The 18,248-nt window shown below is 40.1% G+C and overlaps 1 protein-coding gene across 1 annotated transcript in view; it reads left to right on the top strand.

The window, feature by feature from the left end:
* The window catches only part of ADGB (androglobin), a 209,573-nt gene that overhangs the window by 57,859 nt on the left and 133,466 nt on the right, over nucleotides 1–18,248 (top strand). The window contains 4 exon segments of the mRNA XM_065401716.1: nucleotides 3,745–3,831; nucleotides 5,775–5,968; nucleotides 8,923–9,051; nucleotides 16,248–16,342. Of these exon segments, the coding sequence (XP_065257788.1) occupies nucleotides 3,745–3,831; nucleotides 5,775–5,968; nucleotides 8,923–9,051; nucleotides 16,248–16,342 (505 nt within the window).

Raw genomic sequence — 18,248 nt, forward strand, 5'->3', positions numbered from 1 at the left:
TCTTCTTAACTGCCTTGTCTGCATGACATTACAGTGTGTGTTGCAAAAAACAAACCAAAAAACCCTTCACATGCAGAGTAGAAATGTCCCAGAAATTTTAATGAGTTTGGAAGAGTGGAGATAGATGACAAAACCAAGGTAACTTACATGCAATATTGTCATAATGCATGGTGGTTCTTGCTTTCAAGATCAGTAGTTTGTCAGTTAAATATCTTGTCTTACAGCAGTGATGCTAAGCTAAGTAATGCGTAACCAATCAACATTGGACAAGTAATATACAAACTGGAAGTGAAAACAAAATAACTGAGTCTCTGCTGGTGGAGTTAGTGACAGTAATCTGCAATGCCATATTATAGATTTGGTTCTGTTCGGTTGTAGGCCAGGCCAATGAAGATATGAAGTGCTCTGGATGCTCAGCCCGTTGGGCAGGAACAGTGGGACTCATGTTTCTTGGGAAAGGGGAAAGGAACTCCTCCAGCCAGTTGGGGTAGTAATGATACACTCTGAAAGGATTGCAGTCCACTACAGCTCTCTCTTTAAAGAAGAATGGAGTCACAGTTTACAACAGGTTATAAATTGGAGACAGTAAGGATGGAGACCTTAAAGCCATGTTTATACTACACAGTTTTGTCGATGAAAGTCATCTTTCGTCAACAAAACAGTGGAGGTGTATATACAGCAAATCTCCTCCAACTGATTTAACTCTCTTGCTACACTGACATAATAAAACAACCTGGACGAGCGGCATCGAGTTTTTCCCAACAAAGTTAGTGACGCAGTGTCAAGGTAGACACTGCATTGCTTATGTTGCCCAAATTGCCCTCCAGGAGGTGTCCACAATACCATTCATGACTGCTCTGGTCACCACTTGGGGCTCCGCTGCCCTGCAGCTATGTACACAGGCACGTTCCCCTCCCCCTTTAAAGCCCAAAGAATTTTTGAAATTCCTCTTCCTGTCTTGCTTGTTGTGGAAAGAAAGTCCCTGCTTGCAGCTTTCTGTATAGGTCACTATTCCTGAAGATGCGTGTGTCATGCACCTTCCCTGACCACCCTGTGTTGATGTCGGTGAAATGACCCCAGTGATCCACGAGCTCTTGCAATACAATAGAAAAGTAGCATTTTCTGTTGATATATTCCGTCACAAGGTGGTCTGGGGCCAAAATGGGGATATGCGTGCCATTTATCGCCCTGCTGTAGTTAGGGAATCCCATTGCCGCAAAGCCATCCATTATTTCCTGACATTGCCCAGAGGCACTGTCCTTCATAACAGGAGATGATTAATGGCCCTGCACGGTTGCATCACTGCAACCCCCATGGGACTTCCCAACTCCAAACTGATTCACAATTGATTGATGGCAGTCTGGAGTTGCCAGCTTCCACACAGCGATCGCCACTAACTTCTCCACCATGAGGGCAACTCTCATTTTGGTGTTCTTGGGCTGGAGGACAGGGGCAAGCTCAGAACACAGCTCCAGGAAGGTGGCTTTGCACATCCAAAAGTTCTTCACTCTCTGCTCATCCTCCCCTACCTGCATCATGATGTAATCCCACCACTCAGTGCTTGTTTCCCAAGCCCAGTACTGAGGGTCCACCATGTGCAGCTGCTCCGTGAATGTCAACAGCAATCTTGAATTGTTTCTTTCCATAGCACACAGCAGGACAGGCACCACGGTGGCATTATCAGATCACAGCTCATGAAATACTGCAAGATCAGCTGCATTGTGTTCATAACACTCATCACAAGACAGACAGGATCCATGCTTTTAGACAGAGATGGTGGACACACAATTTACAGGGGCTGTTGAAAAGCAGCGTAAAACATAGTAGGAAGCCCATGGAATGATGGGATGAAGAAAACTATATGATGGGATGCTGACCCTACCTGCAAGATGCACTGCAATCCTTTCCCAGAGCACCCAGTGGCAGATGGTGGCAAGTTGCATAATGGGATAGCTACCCACAGATGCACTGCTCTGTTTGTCGATGCAAGAGCACCAACTGTGGACACACTACGCCGTCACAAGGAGCATTGTGTGGATATGCACCAGCAAATTAATTACAGCGGTGGATGATTGTCAACGTAACTTAAGTCGACTTAACTTTGTAGTGTAGACATAGCCTTAATCTATTGCTAAAACAGAGAAGAAAAAATAGAATCAAGGATAGATTTTCATTTGTAACAATATAAACAAACATATATGTTCACTTTTTTAAAAGGGAGGTTATATTTAGCAATAAGTTGTAAATTTTAAAATTCTACTCTGAGAATGAGTAGTGTATTTTATTAGGTCAAGTTTTTCTTGAGAGTGACCTTTAAAAAAAGATTAGGACTTTTGATTAGGAAAAGGAAAGAAAAATAGTGGAGCTGGAGAGTGGATTCTGAAGAGGCAAAGTTTAAACTGCAGTCTTTATTTCTGTTGCAGTCTAGTGGATGTATTTTGTAGTATTTGACAGAGAGGGTCACATCCTGCATATTTCAAACATAAAGTTTGCCAGTCACTTAAGTTATCAGTTCAGAAAGATTTTCATATTTCATGAATGATATACTGGATATTCTTTGACTCCTTGCTGGGCCTTTCCATTTAGTGTTCAACTTTTGAAATAATTACCGGTATGCATCCTTATAAAAGACAAAATTAGGGAATCTGACTATATCAAATCTTTACAAAAATAAACATCATAGCGACAACTAAGTATAAAAACATGTAGGAGATATGTTTGCTAGTATTTATCAAAAAGTATAATTTAGAGGTACTTGGCATAAAAAATAAAACCTACAAAGATGCAGTACAGAAACATAGAACATCACAAGATATTGATAATTAGGGTTTAGTCATGATTTTGTCACATGTATTAAGCAGCATGGTGTAGCACTGCCCCAGGACCGACCTGGGAAGCAGACTGTGACTCAGTCACAGCTTGCCTCTCAAGTCCCCTCCTGCTCCAGGGTGATGGTGGGGTTGGGGAGCAGGGATGTACCCTGCGCCAGAATCTGGCTCTCCGCGAGCAATTGTGTCTCAAGAATTTCAACATTTGAATCATGTTCTTTGCCTACACCTAAGTGAGTTCTGTTTTCTAGTATACTGCAACATTAGTTATGAGAGTTTAAAAAAAAAAAAAAAGTCTGGGCTGAAATGTTCAAAAGCTGATTAGTGACTTAGAAGCCAAAGTTCCATTTTCAAAAGAGATTTTACACTTATGAGTAACTAAGGTACTTTTAAACATTTTACCTTTAGTTTAATTAAATATAAGTTTAGAGGACATAAGACTGAGGTCTGAGAACCCAGCAAAGAGAGACATATGTGAAAGTAAATTTTGTGCGGCATTTATAAGTTGGTAGAGATATCAGAAATTTTATTTATAACAAACTTCAGATAACCTTTTGTTTTCCAATTTTGTTTCTTTCTCATTACTGTCATGTGACATTGCAGAAACAAGTGCTAATTATAGTAGAAGATTTTTTTTTAAAGGGTATATTATATACTTTCAATAAATTTAAAGGAGAATGAGCTGCAGCCAATGAAGCTGAAAATGTTGAAACTTCAACTGGAAGATCTTTAGCAGCAATGGATTCAGGAACATCCATAACTGCTCTGTGTGTTGATAGCTTGTCTGACAGTAATTTGCTAATCTCTGTATGCCTGATCTAACCTCTATTAATGTTATTGTTGACTATTGGTTTCCATGGGAGTTGTATCATGCTCTACTTAACTATAAATATTTTAATATTTGAATTTCTTGTAGTATACACGAAGCTGGAAAACGAGAGCTGGAGGAATTCACAATTCTCCATGCACTTACTGGATGGATACCAGAAGTTATTCCTCTCCAGTGAGTTCTTCTGTTAAGCAATTAAATACTATTTTTCAGAGAGCCTAGATGAACTGAGATGTGGGCCTTAAAAATCAATTTATGAAAGGTCAGGTTTTTAACTCTAGTAAGTGGGGAGATGTGTGTTTAAAGACTTTGGAGGTTAGAAGCTTGCAGTTCCTGAAGAATTTTGCTAAGTTTATGTCTGCAAGCATTTCTGACATTTGTGAAGCTATTACCGAGGTTAGAGCTGTTGATGTTTCTTTTTTACATAGTTACACTTTTTAACTCATATTGAACCCAGCAATGAAAACAGTCTACTTTGCTAGGTATGTCTAGTTTTATTCTGATATATGACAGGCAAAGATTATTTTAATATATAGTAGCATCACTTTGTATAAGAATTTACTGTAGAAAACACAGGAAATCCTATGTGTAACCAGAAACAAAGAGGTTGAGTTCAATTGACTGCTCTTTTCACATTTCCAAGCTGATGCAACTTGTTTACTTTTATTTCAAGCCAAACAGTCATACTAAACTTCATTTAATAACACTCCTGCTCCCATTCTCCCAGCCCCCTCTCCCCGATAGCTCATATTCAAGTCCATTCTGAACAGCCAGTGCAACAGGGAGTTAGTCTGACATCCTCCTTTTTTTGAATGGCTGATTGGGATAAATGGTGTAGAAGGCTCTGTTTGTAAAAGAAATAGTACTTTTGCAACTTGTGGCCTTTTAGTGAATGTATTTTAAAAGAAACAGTTAAACATTAAATGGACTAATATTCCAATAGTAAATAGTACATAAGGGGCCAAAATTTCAGTCTGGCCTTATTTAGGGCTCCTACTTGTGCTTGCAATTTAGGTTACCAGGTACTTAGCTGTTTAAGCCCCAGAATATGCCTGCAGATCAGAAATTTAGACATCCAAATGATCTAAATTACAGGGGCCATATTGCCTCTGCAATTTACTAATGCAGCAATGAAAGCCAGTGTCTGCAAATCTGACCCTGAATATAATTTTTTTGTTTTTTTGTTTTGCAAACAGGAAAAGAGTGAGTACTACACTGTTGCTGAGTGCAGTAACACAGAGCTGGCTACAGCTTGTTGCACAATAAACTGTTGAGGGATATGGTTTTAAGTTTTTCATGCAGTTACTGTGGGGGTCTGTTCAGGTTCCCTCCACTCCCCCGCCCCCTCCACATCAGTTGATCAGAGTTTACTTTATTTCTGGATGCAAGGATCCCCTATGGGGAACTAGCACAACAGCATATCAAGGGACTGTTAGTCTTTGTTGTATTGGGAGCATAAGCTTTCGTGGGTAAGAACCTCACTTCTTCAGATGCAAGAAGTGAGGTTCTTACCCACGAAAGCTTATGCTCCCAATACTTCTGTTAGTCTTAAAGGTGCCACAGGACCCTCTGTTGCTTTTTACAGATTCAGACTAACACGGCTACCCCTCTGATACTTAGTCTTTGTTGGAATCCATGGGGAGAAGGTGTTGGAGCTGGTTTTATTGAGGTGAATAGGAGTGTCTAGAACGACCTTTGGAGGGGTGTTTCTTTTTACAAAATCAGGATTTAGTTATTAAGATGTTTTACTCTGTCTCAGTTTAAGATCCTACATTATTGTTCTAGTGTTGCAGAATGATCTACTGAAGATTTCCCCATTAGTTGTGAAGTATCAGGTCTTCCACAGCAGTGTCTCCTAACAAGCCTGAGCACAGGATGGCTCACTATTCCTTTATGTGCTAGCTCCACTAAGCAGTCTGTCTATAATGCCTAGCACAAACCCTGTTCTTGCCAACTCTTGTTGTTTTTCTGACCATTATACATGAAAACATAAATACAGCAGTGTGCTTGTTAGCTGAAATAATACAGTTACTTTTCCGAACTGTCAGATTCAGAGCAGAAAGCCTTATTCTGTAGCAAATATAAGTAATGTTGATGTATTGTATGTATTTTTTAAGGCCTGGATATTTGGATAAAGTTTGGGTCTTTTTAAAAGACATAGTGCCAGAATTTAAGCTACCAAATGAGACAACTCCTGAACTGAAAAATCCTCTGTCAGATATGAAGGCTAAAGAGACCAAAGGGCCTGAGTTAAAAAACGAAATTCCGGTTGCCAGTAAGCAAGCAGAGAAGGCTGAGAAGATTGGCAAAGGTAGGAAACTCCAGACACTGTAAAAACTTTTCAAATTGAAGATAGGCAAAGTTGACATAATGCTCAGCATTCAAGCAAATCCTACTTTGTTACACTGTATGCTACTCTATAGGCCCAGTCTTGCTCCCATTGAAGTCACTAGACCAAATTCTGCTGTTCGTGACACCAGTGTAAATACAGAGTAAGTCCAGTTTTAACTGTTGACCATAGTGGTAGCAGGTTTTGGGGCTAATTTTTTTGAAGTATCTCCTCCCTTTGATTCATTTGTGGCAGAACACTATGTTCCACTGTTTAGCACATGGACATTTCCATAGAAACGTGTTCCTTGTAGAAAGAAACAAGTATATAGGTTACAATTTGCCCTAAGGTGATTGACCCAGCATAATTCTGACCAAAAAGAGCTTGACAGCATTATCTATTTCATAATGGATGTTACAAGTGGTGATTACTTGTAAGGAGCTCAGAAAACTAAAATTAACATGAACATGCAATTTCAAAAGTCTTTGTTTATTTTTGTAAATTAGGAAAGGAAGCTAGCAGTGTTTTTGTGTATATCTTTGTGAACATGCGAGTGTATATAAAAATCTGTTCATATAGGTTTAAATCAAAATGCAACTATAACTTTTCTATTCATGGTATTGAAGGTGAGTTAATATATTTAACATTTCTGGAATTCAAATTTCTTTAAAATCCCGTTTGAATTTAAATAGAAAAGTAATGTTCCAGGTTTATTAATGCACTTATTCCACAGTGGCATTCTGCAATGTTTAGATCTCATGCTTATTTCTGTTAGCTTCAGTTTTTACAATACAACGTATGTGTAGTTCTGCAACAACTCTGTATGTTATAAGAAAGCACAAGCTATAGACTGAATCATGTGTTCACTGCCTACCCTAACTTAAACTTAAAGATACTGGGTGAGATCCTGAGTTAGCCCCTCCCTGGTCCCTGCGCACTGAGCAAAAGAGCCAGAATGATGTAAAGCCAAGGAACTTGAAAAGCCCTGGATCTAGCCAGGGGAGAATTCCCATTGTGCAGGAACTGTGGAAAATAGCCTCAGGTGCCTTCTGAGGACCCTCTCTCCAGCCTTGACATAGGAAACTTCACAGCTGTTCCACAGGCAGGATTGAGGGCATAGGGTTGCAGAGATCCTGAGCAGCACTGTCAGCTGTAGGGCAGCCCAGGGAGGCTGCTGTAACATAGCCGCTATCTAAATTACAACAGGGGCCACTCCAGCCCTTGAAACAGCTGATAATCAGGAGGACACAGCACTGGCTTAAAGCCATCTTAGTCCCGCCACCCCTTAGCTGTGAGTTCTGTGCTGTGCCTCTTAGAGGTGCAACAGAAAATCTCACCCTTTAAATATATTACTTATTTTTTAAATGATTTGCTTTTGAAAATTCAAAGTGCACAGTTTCTGAAGTCTTAGATTTGTATCAGTGATGGAAATAGGGTATTAACCTATGAGACTAACTTCCCATGTTGATATTATTATAGATGGGGTTGATAAGATCATCTATAATTAAGGTTGTTTGATAACTCCCATTATAACCACCATATTTTCAGTTGTTTATATTTTTGGCAAACTTTAATCATTTGGATGAAATTTTCCATTCTGGGTTTGTGCCTCATGCTGAATTGTTTTGGAAAATTCAGGCCAAAACAGTTGAATCACTCAGGTTCGGCCCAGTTGCTCCTCTGTGATTACAGAGGAGCGGCTGGGCCAATTCTGCACTTATAGGGAGCAGTCCAGAAATCTGTCACCCTAGGTAGCTGCCTAGCAGGACTATAGCTAGAGTGGCTTCTGATCACCGTGCTTGACCCAGGTAGTTTGGGGAATGAAGCTGCCTGAGTCAATTGCAGAGAAGTCAAGAGCCAGACCTGTGGGAAGGGAGCAGATGAAGTTGATTGGGACAAGGAGTCTGCGGGGAGGAGGGGACTGTAGGCTAAACAAGGAGACTGGGACTGGAAGCTGGGTCCAGAATCGGGTGGAGACTCGGAGCCAGTAGTCAGTGGAAACGGATCTGATGAGGACCCAGGGTGGGGATGGAAAACTGGGACTGACTGGGCAAGGAGAGTGACCAAGGAGCTGAGGGCAGTGGAGATGGGGAGAGACTGAGATCGGATGAGGAATCTGGCAAGTAAGATTGGAACTGGGAGCCTGTAGGGATAAGGATCAAGGACATGGGAGTGGAGCGACCAGAGACCACAGATGAGGAAAGAGAGAGATTGAAGATCTGGGATGTGGGGAACTAGGACTGGGTGGGGGGGAGGGAGGGTGGGCAAGAAGACTGGGAATGGGATTAAAAGCCTGAGAAGTGAAGGCTTGGACTGGCTAGGTAAGGAGAATGTGCCCATGAAAGCACACTCTTTACAGAATCTGGAATAGAATCAAGGTTCCTGAGTCTCACTATTCCTCTGGTGTCAGCAAACCCTCTGGGAAAGTGTCCCATCTTCCTCGAGTGCTAGTCCACACAGAGTATAACAACCTCCTACTGCTATCAGTTACTCTATTAGTTCAAGTGGCACAGGTCTGTGTGGTGGATTTAAATGCTCCATCCTTGTTGATGACCCATCATATGGTGTACACACACCCCTATCTGTCTATGTCAAGGAAAGAAAGTCAAGCACTCAAAAGTTGAATGCCAGAATTAAAGTTGCCCATTTCCCCTGATCAGGTCCATTAATGTAAAAACTACAGTGCCTTGTCTCCACTAGGAGTTTTACAGGTTTCTGTCTTGATGTAAAAAACAGAACACACCTTTTTCTACAATGAAGACATAGCCTTTGTCTTTACTGTGCTTTCTCAATCTAGTCTACTTATCTAACTGAGCAAGAATTTTACTCTTTTTCTTTTAAAAAGCTTACCTGAAATACTGATAAGACAATGAGGTTTCATGATTTAAAGGCATTACAAGGAAAAGAAAAGATATTGTCTTTATTCTGTTTGGTAGATAAGCTGGAACAAAGAGAAATTGGAAAGAAGAAAAGTAGAGATGGTGAAAAAGAAAAAAACAAGTCAGCACCTCATTCTGCACGAATCGCTACAGACATTCAAAGTTCCCTTCAGTCCTTTATTGAGAGTAAGTTATAAATGCTCGTAGAATTTAATCAGTTGGTTGGTTTTTGTTGTTGTTGTTGTTGTTTTTTACACAGTTATGAAGGTATTATGTGTAGTTGTTTGTCATCAACAACCAGCAGGAAGCTTGTTAGTTTGACATCTGATTTATGTTCACTGTTAGTGGAGTAAAAGAACTACAAACTTTAAAATTTATTTGAAAAAATATCTCTTCTTGTACTTCAGTTTAATAATTGTGGAAGTGTAACAGACTCACTTCTGGGCCAGCAAAAGGCAGTATGAAAGCACATTATGGAAAGAAAAAAACAAATGCCTTAATAGTGTGATGGTATGTTTAAATATGGAAAGGAGGGGAGAAACAGGTCTCAGTGAACTGGAACATATTGGAGGTTTTATTAGATCAATAAAAGGACAGGCAGAATCACCAAATAGTGGGCAAAAGGCAACATTCCTAGAAGATTTTTGTCTTTGCTGCTATTACATTAAAGGAGAAGAGACAGTTGGTGGTGTGCAATAGAAGATGGGTGCGAAGAAGAAATGGAGGAGGAAACTGATTCAGGTTCCGTGTCTGGTGGAACCAAAGTACCCTTTGGTCTCAGGCCTACTGCAGAGACCAGATGAAATGCAATCATAATACATGTGAGAGACCTTTGTTTCATGAGAGTAAATAAAGGGCTGTTGTTACTATTTAGTGGGACAGTGAAATCATTTGAAAAGCAGTGATCCATGGTATATTTCAGCCAAATCAGTAGAGCTATCATATCTTGAATTTTCAGATATCAAAAACCTGAGATTTTTGAACAATGAGAAGTAGCACAAGAGACATCTAAAGAGCTGCAAGAATGAAGAACTAGGAAAGCTAGACCAAGGGAAAAATTAAAACATGTTGTGGAGGCATTAGCAAGGTGAAAAGAACCAGAGATGAGCCTGAAAGTCCCAGTCAGGGATACATGTTCAGCTACTTAGTAAATGGGTGTGATAAGAATCTGGATAGACTAGAACATAAAAATCTGAAACTTGTAAAGGAGGAGTCTGTAAGGTGGGTAAAAAATTAAGATTGGTTGGCTCTGAAGAAAAGGAGAGTATTAAATTTTAATGTTTTTGACAAAGTCCTGAATTCAGTCATCCTGTCTTCCATAATTTTACTTCCCATATTTTCCAATATATGTATATAGGAGACTGACACAATCTCCTTCACAAACATTGAAAAGCTGGGTCATCTATCCTCCCTTTTAATTTTATCAGCTATGGCTGTGATTGCAGAAGAATTTGGAACTTTCAGGGTGCTTAATACTATGGTAGATCTTACTTCATTCCCAATGAGGTTGAAGTAGTGTGCTGAACAGCAGGGCCGGCTCTAGGCACCAGCAAAACAAGCTGGTGCTTGGGGCGGCACATTTTTAGGGGCGGCATGGCCGGCGCCAGAATGCCGCCCCTAAAAATGTGCCCCGGCCGCCCTAGCTCACCTCCACTGCTGCTGCCGCTCGCGCGCCGCTACTCGCCCTCCCTCCCAGGCTCTCAAGCCTGGGAGGGAGGGGGAGCAGCGGCGCGCGAATCAGCTGTTTCGCGCGCCACGGCCGCTTGGGGTCTCCCCCTCCCTCCCAGGCTCTCAAACCTGGGAGGGAGGGGGAGCAGCGGCGCCCGCGCCACGGCCGCTCAGGGTCTCCCCCTCCCTCCCAGGCTCTCAAATCTGGGAGGGAGGGGGAGATCCCGAGCGGCCGCGGCACGCGAAACAGGTGTTTCGCGCACCGCTGCTCCCCCTCCCTCCCAGGCTTGAGAGCCTGGGAGGGAGGGGGAGACTCCGAGTGGCCGCGGCGCGGACGCCGCTTCTCCCCCTCCCTCCCTCCTAGGCTTGAGAGCCTGGGGGGAGGAGGCAGGGCTGGGGATTTGGGGAAGGGGCGGAGTTGAGGCGGGGCCGGGGGTGGGGTAATTAAAAACGGGGGGGGGCAGCCAAAATTGTTTTTGCTTTGGGCGGCAAAAATCCTAGAGCCGGCCCTGGCTGAATACCATATTATATTCTCTGTTTCTTTTCACACATAATATCAATAGCATTAAGGAGGAAGACATTTTCCTTGTGTGCATGCTTTTAGCCATTATCGAAACATTGCTTGTTTGACCAACCATCTTGTATTAATTTCAGTATTGATTATTCTAGGTCTTCTTTTTTCTTCACTTGCTACATGTAGTATTGGCCCTCACATTTAACGTTATCTGAAAGGGTATATCCAGGGCAAAGTGCTTCACTCACTTTTTTTAAACTGCTGAGTTTGTGCTGCATGGAAAACCATGTTAGCATAAAAGAAGGTTGCACCTCTCCTAATAAATTCAAGTGTTTGCCTTTTAGTTTAGTGGCATAATCATCAATTGATCTTTGCTATGTTTTGGGTATCAAAGATGAACAGAGACTGCTCCTGAATGACATCAGTTTGAAAGCAAAGGCTCAGGAAAATACTAGGTATGAAATGGAATGAACTTAAAACAAATGCTGAGGTTCATCAGAGAGTTGAATAACCCTTCATCTCCAAAGTTATAAAAAAAGAAGATGGAAATGCCTAGGTTGGGTGTTAAGAATGAATCCAGAGCATCTGTAATGGTAGCCATGCCCTTGGACAGCTGGAGGAACACGTAAAAGGATCTGACCTAAATAATCTCTTCTGAATGGTACTTAAAGGAGGGAAAATGTCTGGGAGTTAACATAAAGGGCATGTAAAGAGCGATGCAGGATAGACGGGGTGGCAGATCCTTGTTCGTGTCCTAACTGACATTTGACAGTGCAGGAAGGATTCAGATTCAGAACCATGAGGCTGGTGGTGATTGCAGAAGGTTTCTGAATTACTGCTGGAAGTCTTGGAACGGGACCTAAATGATCATTGTGCAGCTATGGCATTATCTCACCTGCAGCAGCATGAAATTGCTCTTTCATATCAGCAGTTTCCCTCAACAGCACATTTGATCTTGAGGAGTCCAAAAGTACTGATCTCCTGTACTTTTTGAGATGAGCATGAATCCTTCCTACATTGCTGTAAAATAACTCTTGATAAAGTTTACATTTTACTTTTTAGAATTACAAAAGAATTTCTGTCTTCATTACATGAGTCCATTCAATCATTTGTTCTTAACTACTTATTTTAAGTTTAGCCTTGTTGATTCAGATACATTCATGTATGGATATTTGGTAAATGCTAATCACTTGTTTATTATTGATCAGCAATTTTCATAATTACTGCTTAGAATGAGAAAGGACCCCTTGGTGAAACCAATGCTGGGAAGACAAAATATTGAAAAATAAGATTAATGGTCAGCTTTATATATGACAGTTATCAGAGGCCCTTCCCACCTTTTAGAAATGTCTAGATTCTAGCAAACCAAGGCCCCTAACAGTTCACAGATCTCCTCTTTCTCCTCACTGTCCAGTGACAATGATTTCAACCACTAGCTATGTCCTTTGCTCCAATCACTGTTGATCAAGCACAACTCCACTAGGCTTCTAGACAATTCCTTATCTTTGTTATTGTTTCTGAATAGCCCTAATAGTCCCAGAGAGGAAGGATGTTCCAGTAGTTAGGGTACTAGCATGGGATTTGGGAGATTTTGCTCTGCCACAGACTTCCTGACTGATCTTGGGCAAGTCAGTCTCTCTGTGCCTCAGTTTCTCATTTGTAAAATAGGGATAGTAGTATTTCTCTGTTACAGGTGTATTGAGAGAAATAATACAGTAAAAGATTGAGGTACACAGATACTTTGATAATGGGGGAAATGTAAGTACCTTAGGTAGTTAATAGGTATAAAAAGAGCCTTGATATTCTTACAGTTTGCCTTTTATCTGTGCAGAATAGTTAAAGTTTTCATTCACAGATTGAAATTAGAGCCTAATATTTTTAGTATTAAAAAAAATCTTACATGTGTATGTTGTGTTCAGGTGAATATTTCAGAATGACCTAGAAGAAAATCCTGATAATTCCTGAAAATAAAAACCCTTTGGTCCTTCTTTTTAATATACAAATTTTCCCTGAGTTAATTCTAAATGCTTTTTTGCTCCCATGGGGGAAAAAAATGAGCTTGCTCAAAATGTAGTGTTCTCTGAATGAATTTACAAAACAGCAAGATCTAAAACCATGCAACTGCTGAGATCTCAAATCTTTAGCAGTTGACTGAACAGTTTGTAAATCTTCAGTGACAGATCTAAATGATAGGCATTGCTGGGGCTAAACATTTTAGTAATGCTGTAGGTGGTAATACTTTTCACCTAATAATTCACATTTAGCAATGTTATCAGTTTTAACCAAATTCACAGACATCGATTTCATGCTACTTTACAGAAGAATAAATTTCCCCCTTAATTTTTGTACAGTGAAAAAAAATCAAATATTTCATTTTTAAAAGCAGTCAGTATATTCTATTAATGTTAAAGTGGATATGATATAGCAATCTGTTAATGATTTACATGCTCTAATAATTTGTTCAGTGCCCTGTATACATGTTGTTTCACAGTCCATCTGGACTTGGTTTTGCAGCTTTAGGCTCCACCTGGTATTTGATGAAGTTCTGGTTATTTGAGTAAAATGTTTTCTCACAAGAGCTGAAATTGGTCTAGCTTGTGGCATTTACTGTTCTGTAATGTACATTGGGGCTGCTAGTGTTGCTTTTGTAGTAGGTCCAACATGTCTGCAGGGGACTGAGATCAAGCCCAGATGACATTATTGCTTTTAAACAAATGAAACCCATAGCTAACACAACAGCTGTGGCTAACATGGGAGTCACTAGCGTGTGGAGAGAGATATTAAGGACCAACTGGAGCATTCACCAACCTCTCAAATTTTACAGAGATGTTGAATTTAAAAGGATTTCAGAAGGGACATTCAAGAATCAGAGGTTTTCTTAGAGTATTGAAGAAAAGCATTGAAAGCTTTGCATACATTCCAGAAAAACAGATTTTAAAAGCACATAGAAAGCTACACTTCTGTCAACTTAGATAGTTGGAGACTCACTAGAATTAGACAGGTAATGGATCCCTGTTTCTATCTTGCAAATCGAGATCACTTGTGACATAGCGGGGTACAATCCAGACCAATGAATAGCTGTCACCCATGCCCTGTAACTTGGGGTGCCCTTTACAATGCCTTGCTGCTGTAGCCTCCAACCTGGACTGCTCACAAACAGCCTCCAACATGTTCCCAACTATGTCTCTGTGTGTGCTACAGCCAGCCAGCCACACCATGGCTCTTACCAGTCATAAAGATTAGCACAGGATGACCCCAACACACTACCAGTCCCAGATTTCCCCCCAGAAACATATGTCCTGTATTGCTCATCCCTCACCTAGATAGTACAAATATACTGAGTCCATTTTCCTTTAAGGGAATAATATGCACACAACTTGTTATCACAGATGGGGTTACCCAGACACTTCAATTTGAACTCACTGGATTAGATAAAACAATAAAGAAAATATAGTAGCTACAAATTAATTTTAGGTGAGTACAAGTAATGAAGCATAAAAATCAGAAGTGGTTACAAGAAAAATAAAGATAACTTATTGGTGCCTAACTTAAACTATATTAGATTCAAAGAAAAGTTTTCTCACCACATGCTTTCAGCAGTCATACTGACAAAACTGTCCAAAGGCTGCTTTCTTTGTCTCTTGACGCACAGTGAATGTGATGGGCGGGGAGAGAGAGGGAGGTGTGGGGGTGTTGGCCCCTGCTTTTTATAGTTCTGTCCCCCCTTTGAGAAGCATTTCTAGCTGGGAGTAAGGCGACAAACAGTCTTTGTGGAAGGAAACTCTATTCTGTTTCTTTGCTAAGATATAGATTTATACCCCTACCCCCTTTCCTGACAAAGAATGACCACTTAGCAGGAAATGATCCATCAGCCTTGTTTACACCTGGCTGAGTTGTCAGCTTACCTTTTTGTCTCTGAAGAACTGGTTTGGCCTCTCCCCAGACTTATCTGGAAAACGTACTTTTAGTCATGATTTCAGCTTATGTTTATAGCTTCACATATAACACTGCTACATGCATTTTACCATGATATTATTGATCAGCAAATTGTACAAAAATAATTACAATAGTGTGTGGGGTGTGAACACGAGTATATTCTGTCATATCACTACATGAACAAAAAATGCCCTTGGAAGACAGGAATCAGGCCCTGGCCAATCAGTTCATACTCGCAGCACCCACTCCCACAGACTGAGAAAGTGAAACAGGAAGAAATAGCTCCTGTTGTTTTTGGGCCATTTATATAATCCAGATTACATTTCTAAGGCTTGGTCTACACCTCATAGTTAAATTGACGTAAGGCACTAATGATACTAAAATGTCGTTTCTGCCGATGTAACTTGCCCACTACACCGACTTAATAACTCCACCTTCACGAGATGAATAGAGTCAATGTTGATGTAGTTAGGATGACACCGTGTCAGTGTGAACACTGCATTGCTTACATCGACTGTTGCTACCTTTCAAAAGCCATCCCACAAAGTCCTACACTGACCGTTAAATCAGTGCAAGCTCTCCTGTGAGGACATGCATTATGCTCCGTGTGTCAGCAGTGTGGACATTCAAAAGCGATTTTAATTGCTGCAGTGGCTGTACATCAACATAACTTAGATCGACATAATTTTGTAGTGGAGACATACCCTCTCTTATCTGTCTAGGCATTTATATTGTGTGCTGTGGCATCTCAGTACCAATATTTTTAACATTTAGGGGGAAAACATAAAAGGAATATCTCCTGTGGACTGATCACTAAAGTTACTTTCTGACCAGCAGCCTGTCTACTACCTATTTTGTGTAATGCAAGCAAAATGTTTAAAAGGTATTAACGCACTAAATTGCATTGGACCAAAACAATGGGGCTTTTCCAGAAATGGTTCCTTTTGAATGGAGAGTCTATCAAACACTTCTTCTCAATTAAATATTCCAATCCTAATCTAATTAGAGAACATGGTGTTCCACAGGGAATTAGAACCATTTGGTGTTATGTGCTTCATAACTTGTTTTGTTTTTGTCCTGTTCTAAGCAGTATTGATCTATGCATCCGATGAAGTGGGCTGTAGCCCACGAAAACTTATGCTCAAATAAATTTGTTAGTCTCTAAGGTGCCACAAGTACTCCTGTTCTTTTTGCAGATACTGACTAACACGGCTGCTACTGAATCTGAAACCTGTCATTATTGATGCAGTGTTCTCTCTTCTAGGCTCTCCAGTGCCGACACTGCCACAAATGGTGGTGTATGCTAGCTATGTACCTCTCCATTTGTCTGAAGAAAAGATCTTGGTTTTGGGGCAAATGGTAAGGCTTTGATCTCTCAGGAAAAACAAATAACTATTTCACAATTAAGATATTTATTTTGTCACAAGTTCATTTAAAAAAAATATTCCCCAGGAAATGACTGTTCAGTTCAATTTATATTTCAATGCTGAATACATTTCTTTTAATCTTTAAATCTCCATTTCTCTGCCACAGGCCTAGCAATCCTTCAGTTTTACCGTATTTTTCACTTCCCACTCTTGAATCCCTGTGTTAGTCAGTATACTTCTGGATAATGAGGGCTAGACTAAATCTTGTTAGATTAAAAAAAAAAAGGCAAGATGGGATATTAATGAAAAAGTAAGCCTAATTACTGTAAGTGCTCCTTGAAAAATTAAATTCAGTTTTTTTAGTACAATTAACTCATAATTTCTAATAAACTAGAAGTATAAAACAGAAAATAGCCAATCTGTGCTCATTTAAGATGTAATTGTTGTTGTGACTGGTGAAAGTAAGTGGGTGGCAGATGTTACATTTCTTGTTTCTGCAGAAAAAGGAAAAAAAAGGGAGTTGTAACCTGTGAATATATTTACAGTTAGTTCACTCATCCAGCCCAAAAGCTATTTGTAATGATGGAGAGGGAAGGATTTCTTGAAACATTAGCTTTAGATGTAAGGAATAAAAACAAATTTTCTCTTCAACTTGATTCCTATTAATAATAATTAGAGCACTTAAAGATTATTAGTCTTCTCAGAATAAAGAAATGTCTGGCAGTACTTTTATGAGACGGTTTGGAATTAACCGTGTTTAATATCAGTTGGACCCAGGATTGTGTTCTTTGTTTAAATTGTATCGTGTTACTAGAAGGATCACTGTAATTTAATCCTGTATAATTTATGTGTTTAGCACAGTTTCTCTATGCTACTGGTAATTTATAGTAATCAGAAAGCAGTTTGGAAGTTGTGGTTTAGTGGTTGCTTTCTCTCCTGTCATATGGAGAGTCAAGTCTAATTCCCCGGTTTTGGCCTCAATCCCTAATGAGGCAGAGATTACCACAAAAGAAGTGTGATAGACCAGGTGGAATAAGGCAGGTCTGAGGTGTCATTTAGAGATTTGTCCGAGATGGTCATTTAGTAGACTCATGGATGAATGGTAGTCTAGGGGGCATAAATATAGAAATATACTATTTCTTCTGGACATCTTTTATGCAAGCCTTGTTCACACCATGTTTGGGGACCCAGAAATCCACCATTGAAAGTAATCATATTTTGGAAGATTCGTTTAATTACTTGGTTGAGATCCTGGCCCCATTAAAGTCAATGGGAGTTTTGTCATTCAGTTCAGTGGGACCATGATTTTTGCATTTGTCTCTTTTGGCCTACTTTACTGGTGTGTGCTCTCCTAATGCTTGTATAGCTGGGTTTTGGCTGTCTACATAAAGAATGCAAAGTTACTCAAATAAAAGGGGAAAAATCAATAGTTTGGTATTACTCTAGTATGTATCTTGGCCAACAGTTATCTGCCAAGTAAAGTAGCTAAACTGGTTTGCTGCAGTGCAGAATCATTTCTAAACACCAGGTGGCTTTGCTTCTTACATATTAAGTACTATCTGTTTAAATGTGTGCTTCCCCAGCCACCACTCCTGCATGTTATATGTCCAGGAGGAAACATCACATCAAACTGATGAGGTTGCTTATGGATCTTTTTTGCATTCTGGCTTGATTTCTCTTTATTTTCAGTCACACTGACAATCACAGTAATTGTTGCAGAACTAGTGGAGTTCTAGGATTGTTAGACAATGAGCGGGAGCAATGGGGTGTGCTTTTTGTTGGAATGCAGTATAAAGATGAGTAATTGGTGTAGTTTGTTTAGTGAACAACAGAAGATACATAGCTAAAAAAAGAAAAAGAAAAGAAGATGTCCAAATATTAACAGTATACTTAAATTA

This window comes from Emys orbicularis, chromosome 3, assembly GCF_028017835.1.
Source record: "Emys orbicularis isolate rEmyOrb1 chromosome 3, rEmyOrb1.hap1, whole genome shotgun sequence".
NCBI lineage: Eukaryota > Metazoa > Chordata > Testudines > Emydidae > Emys > Emys orbicularis.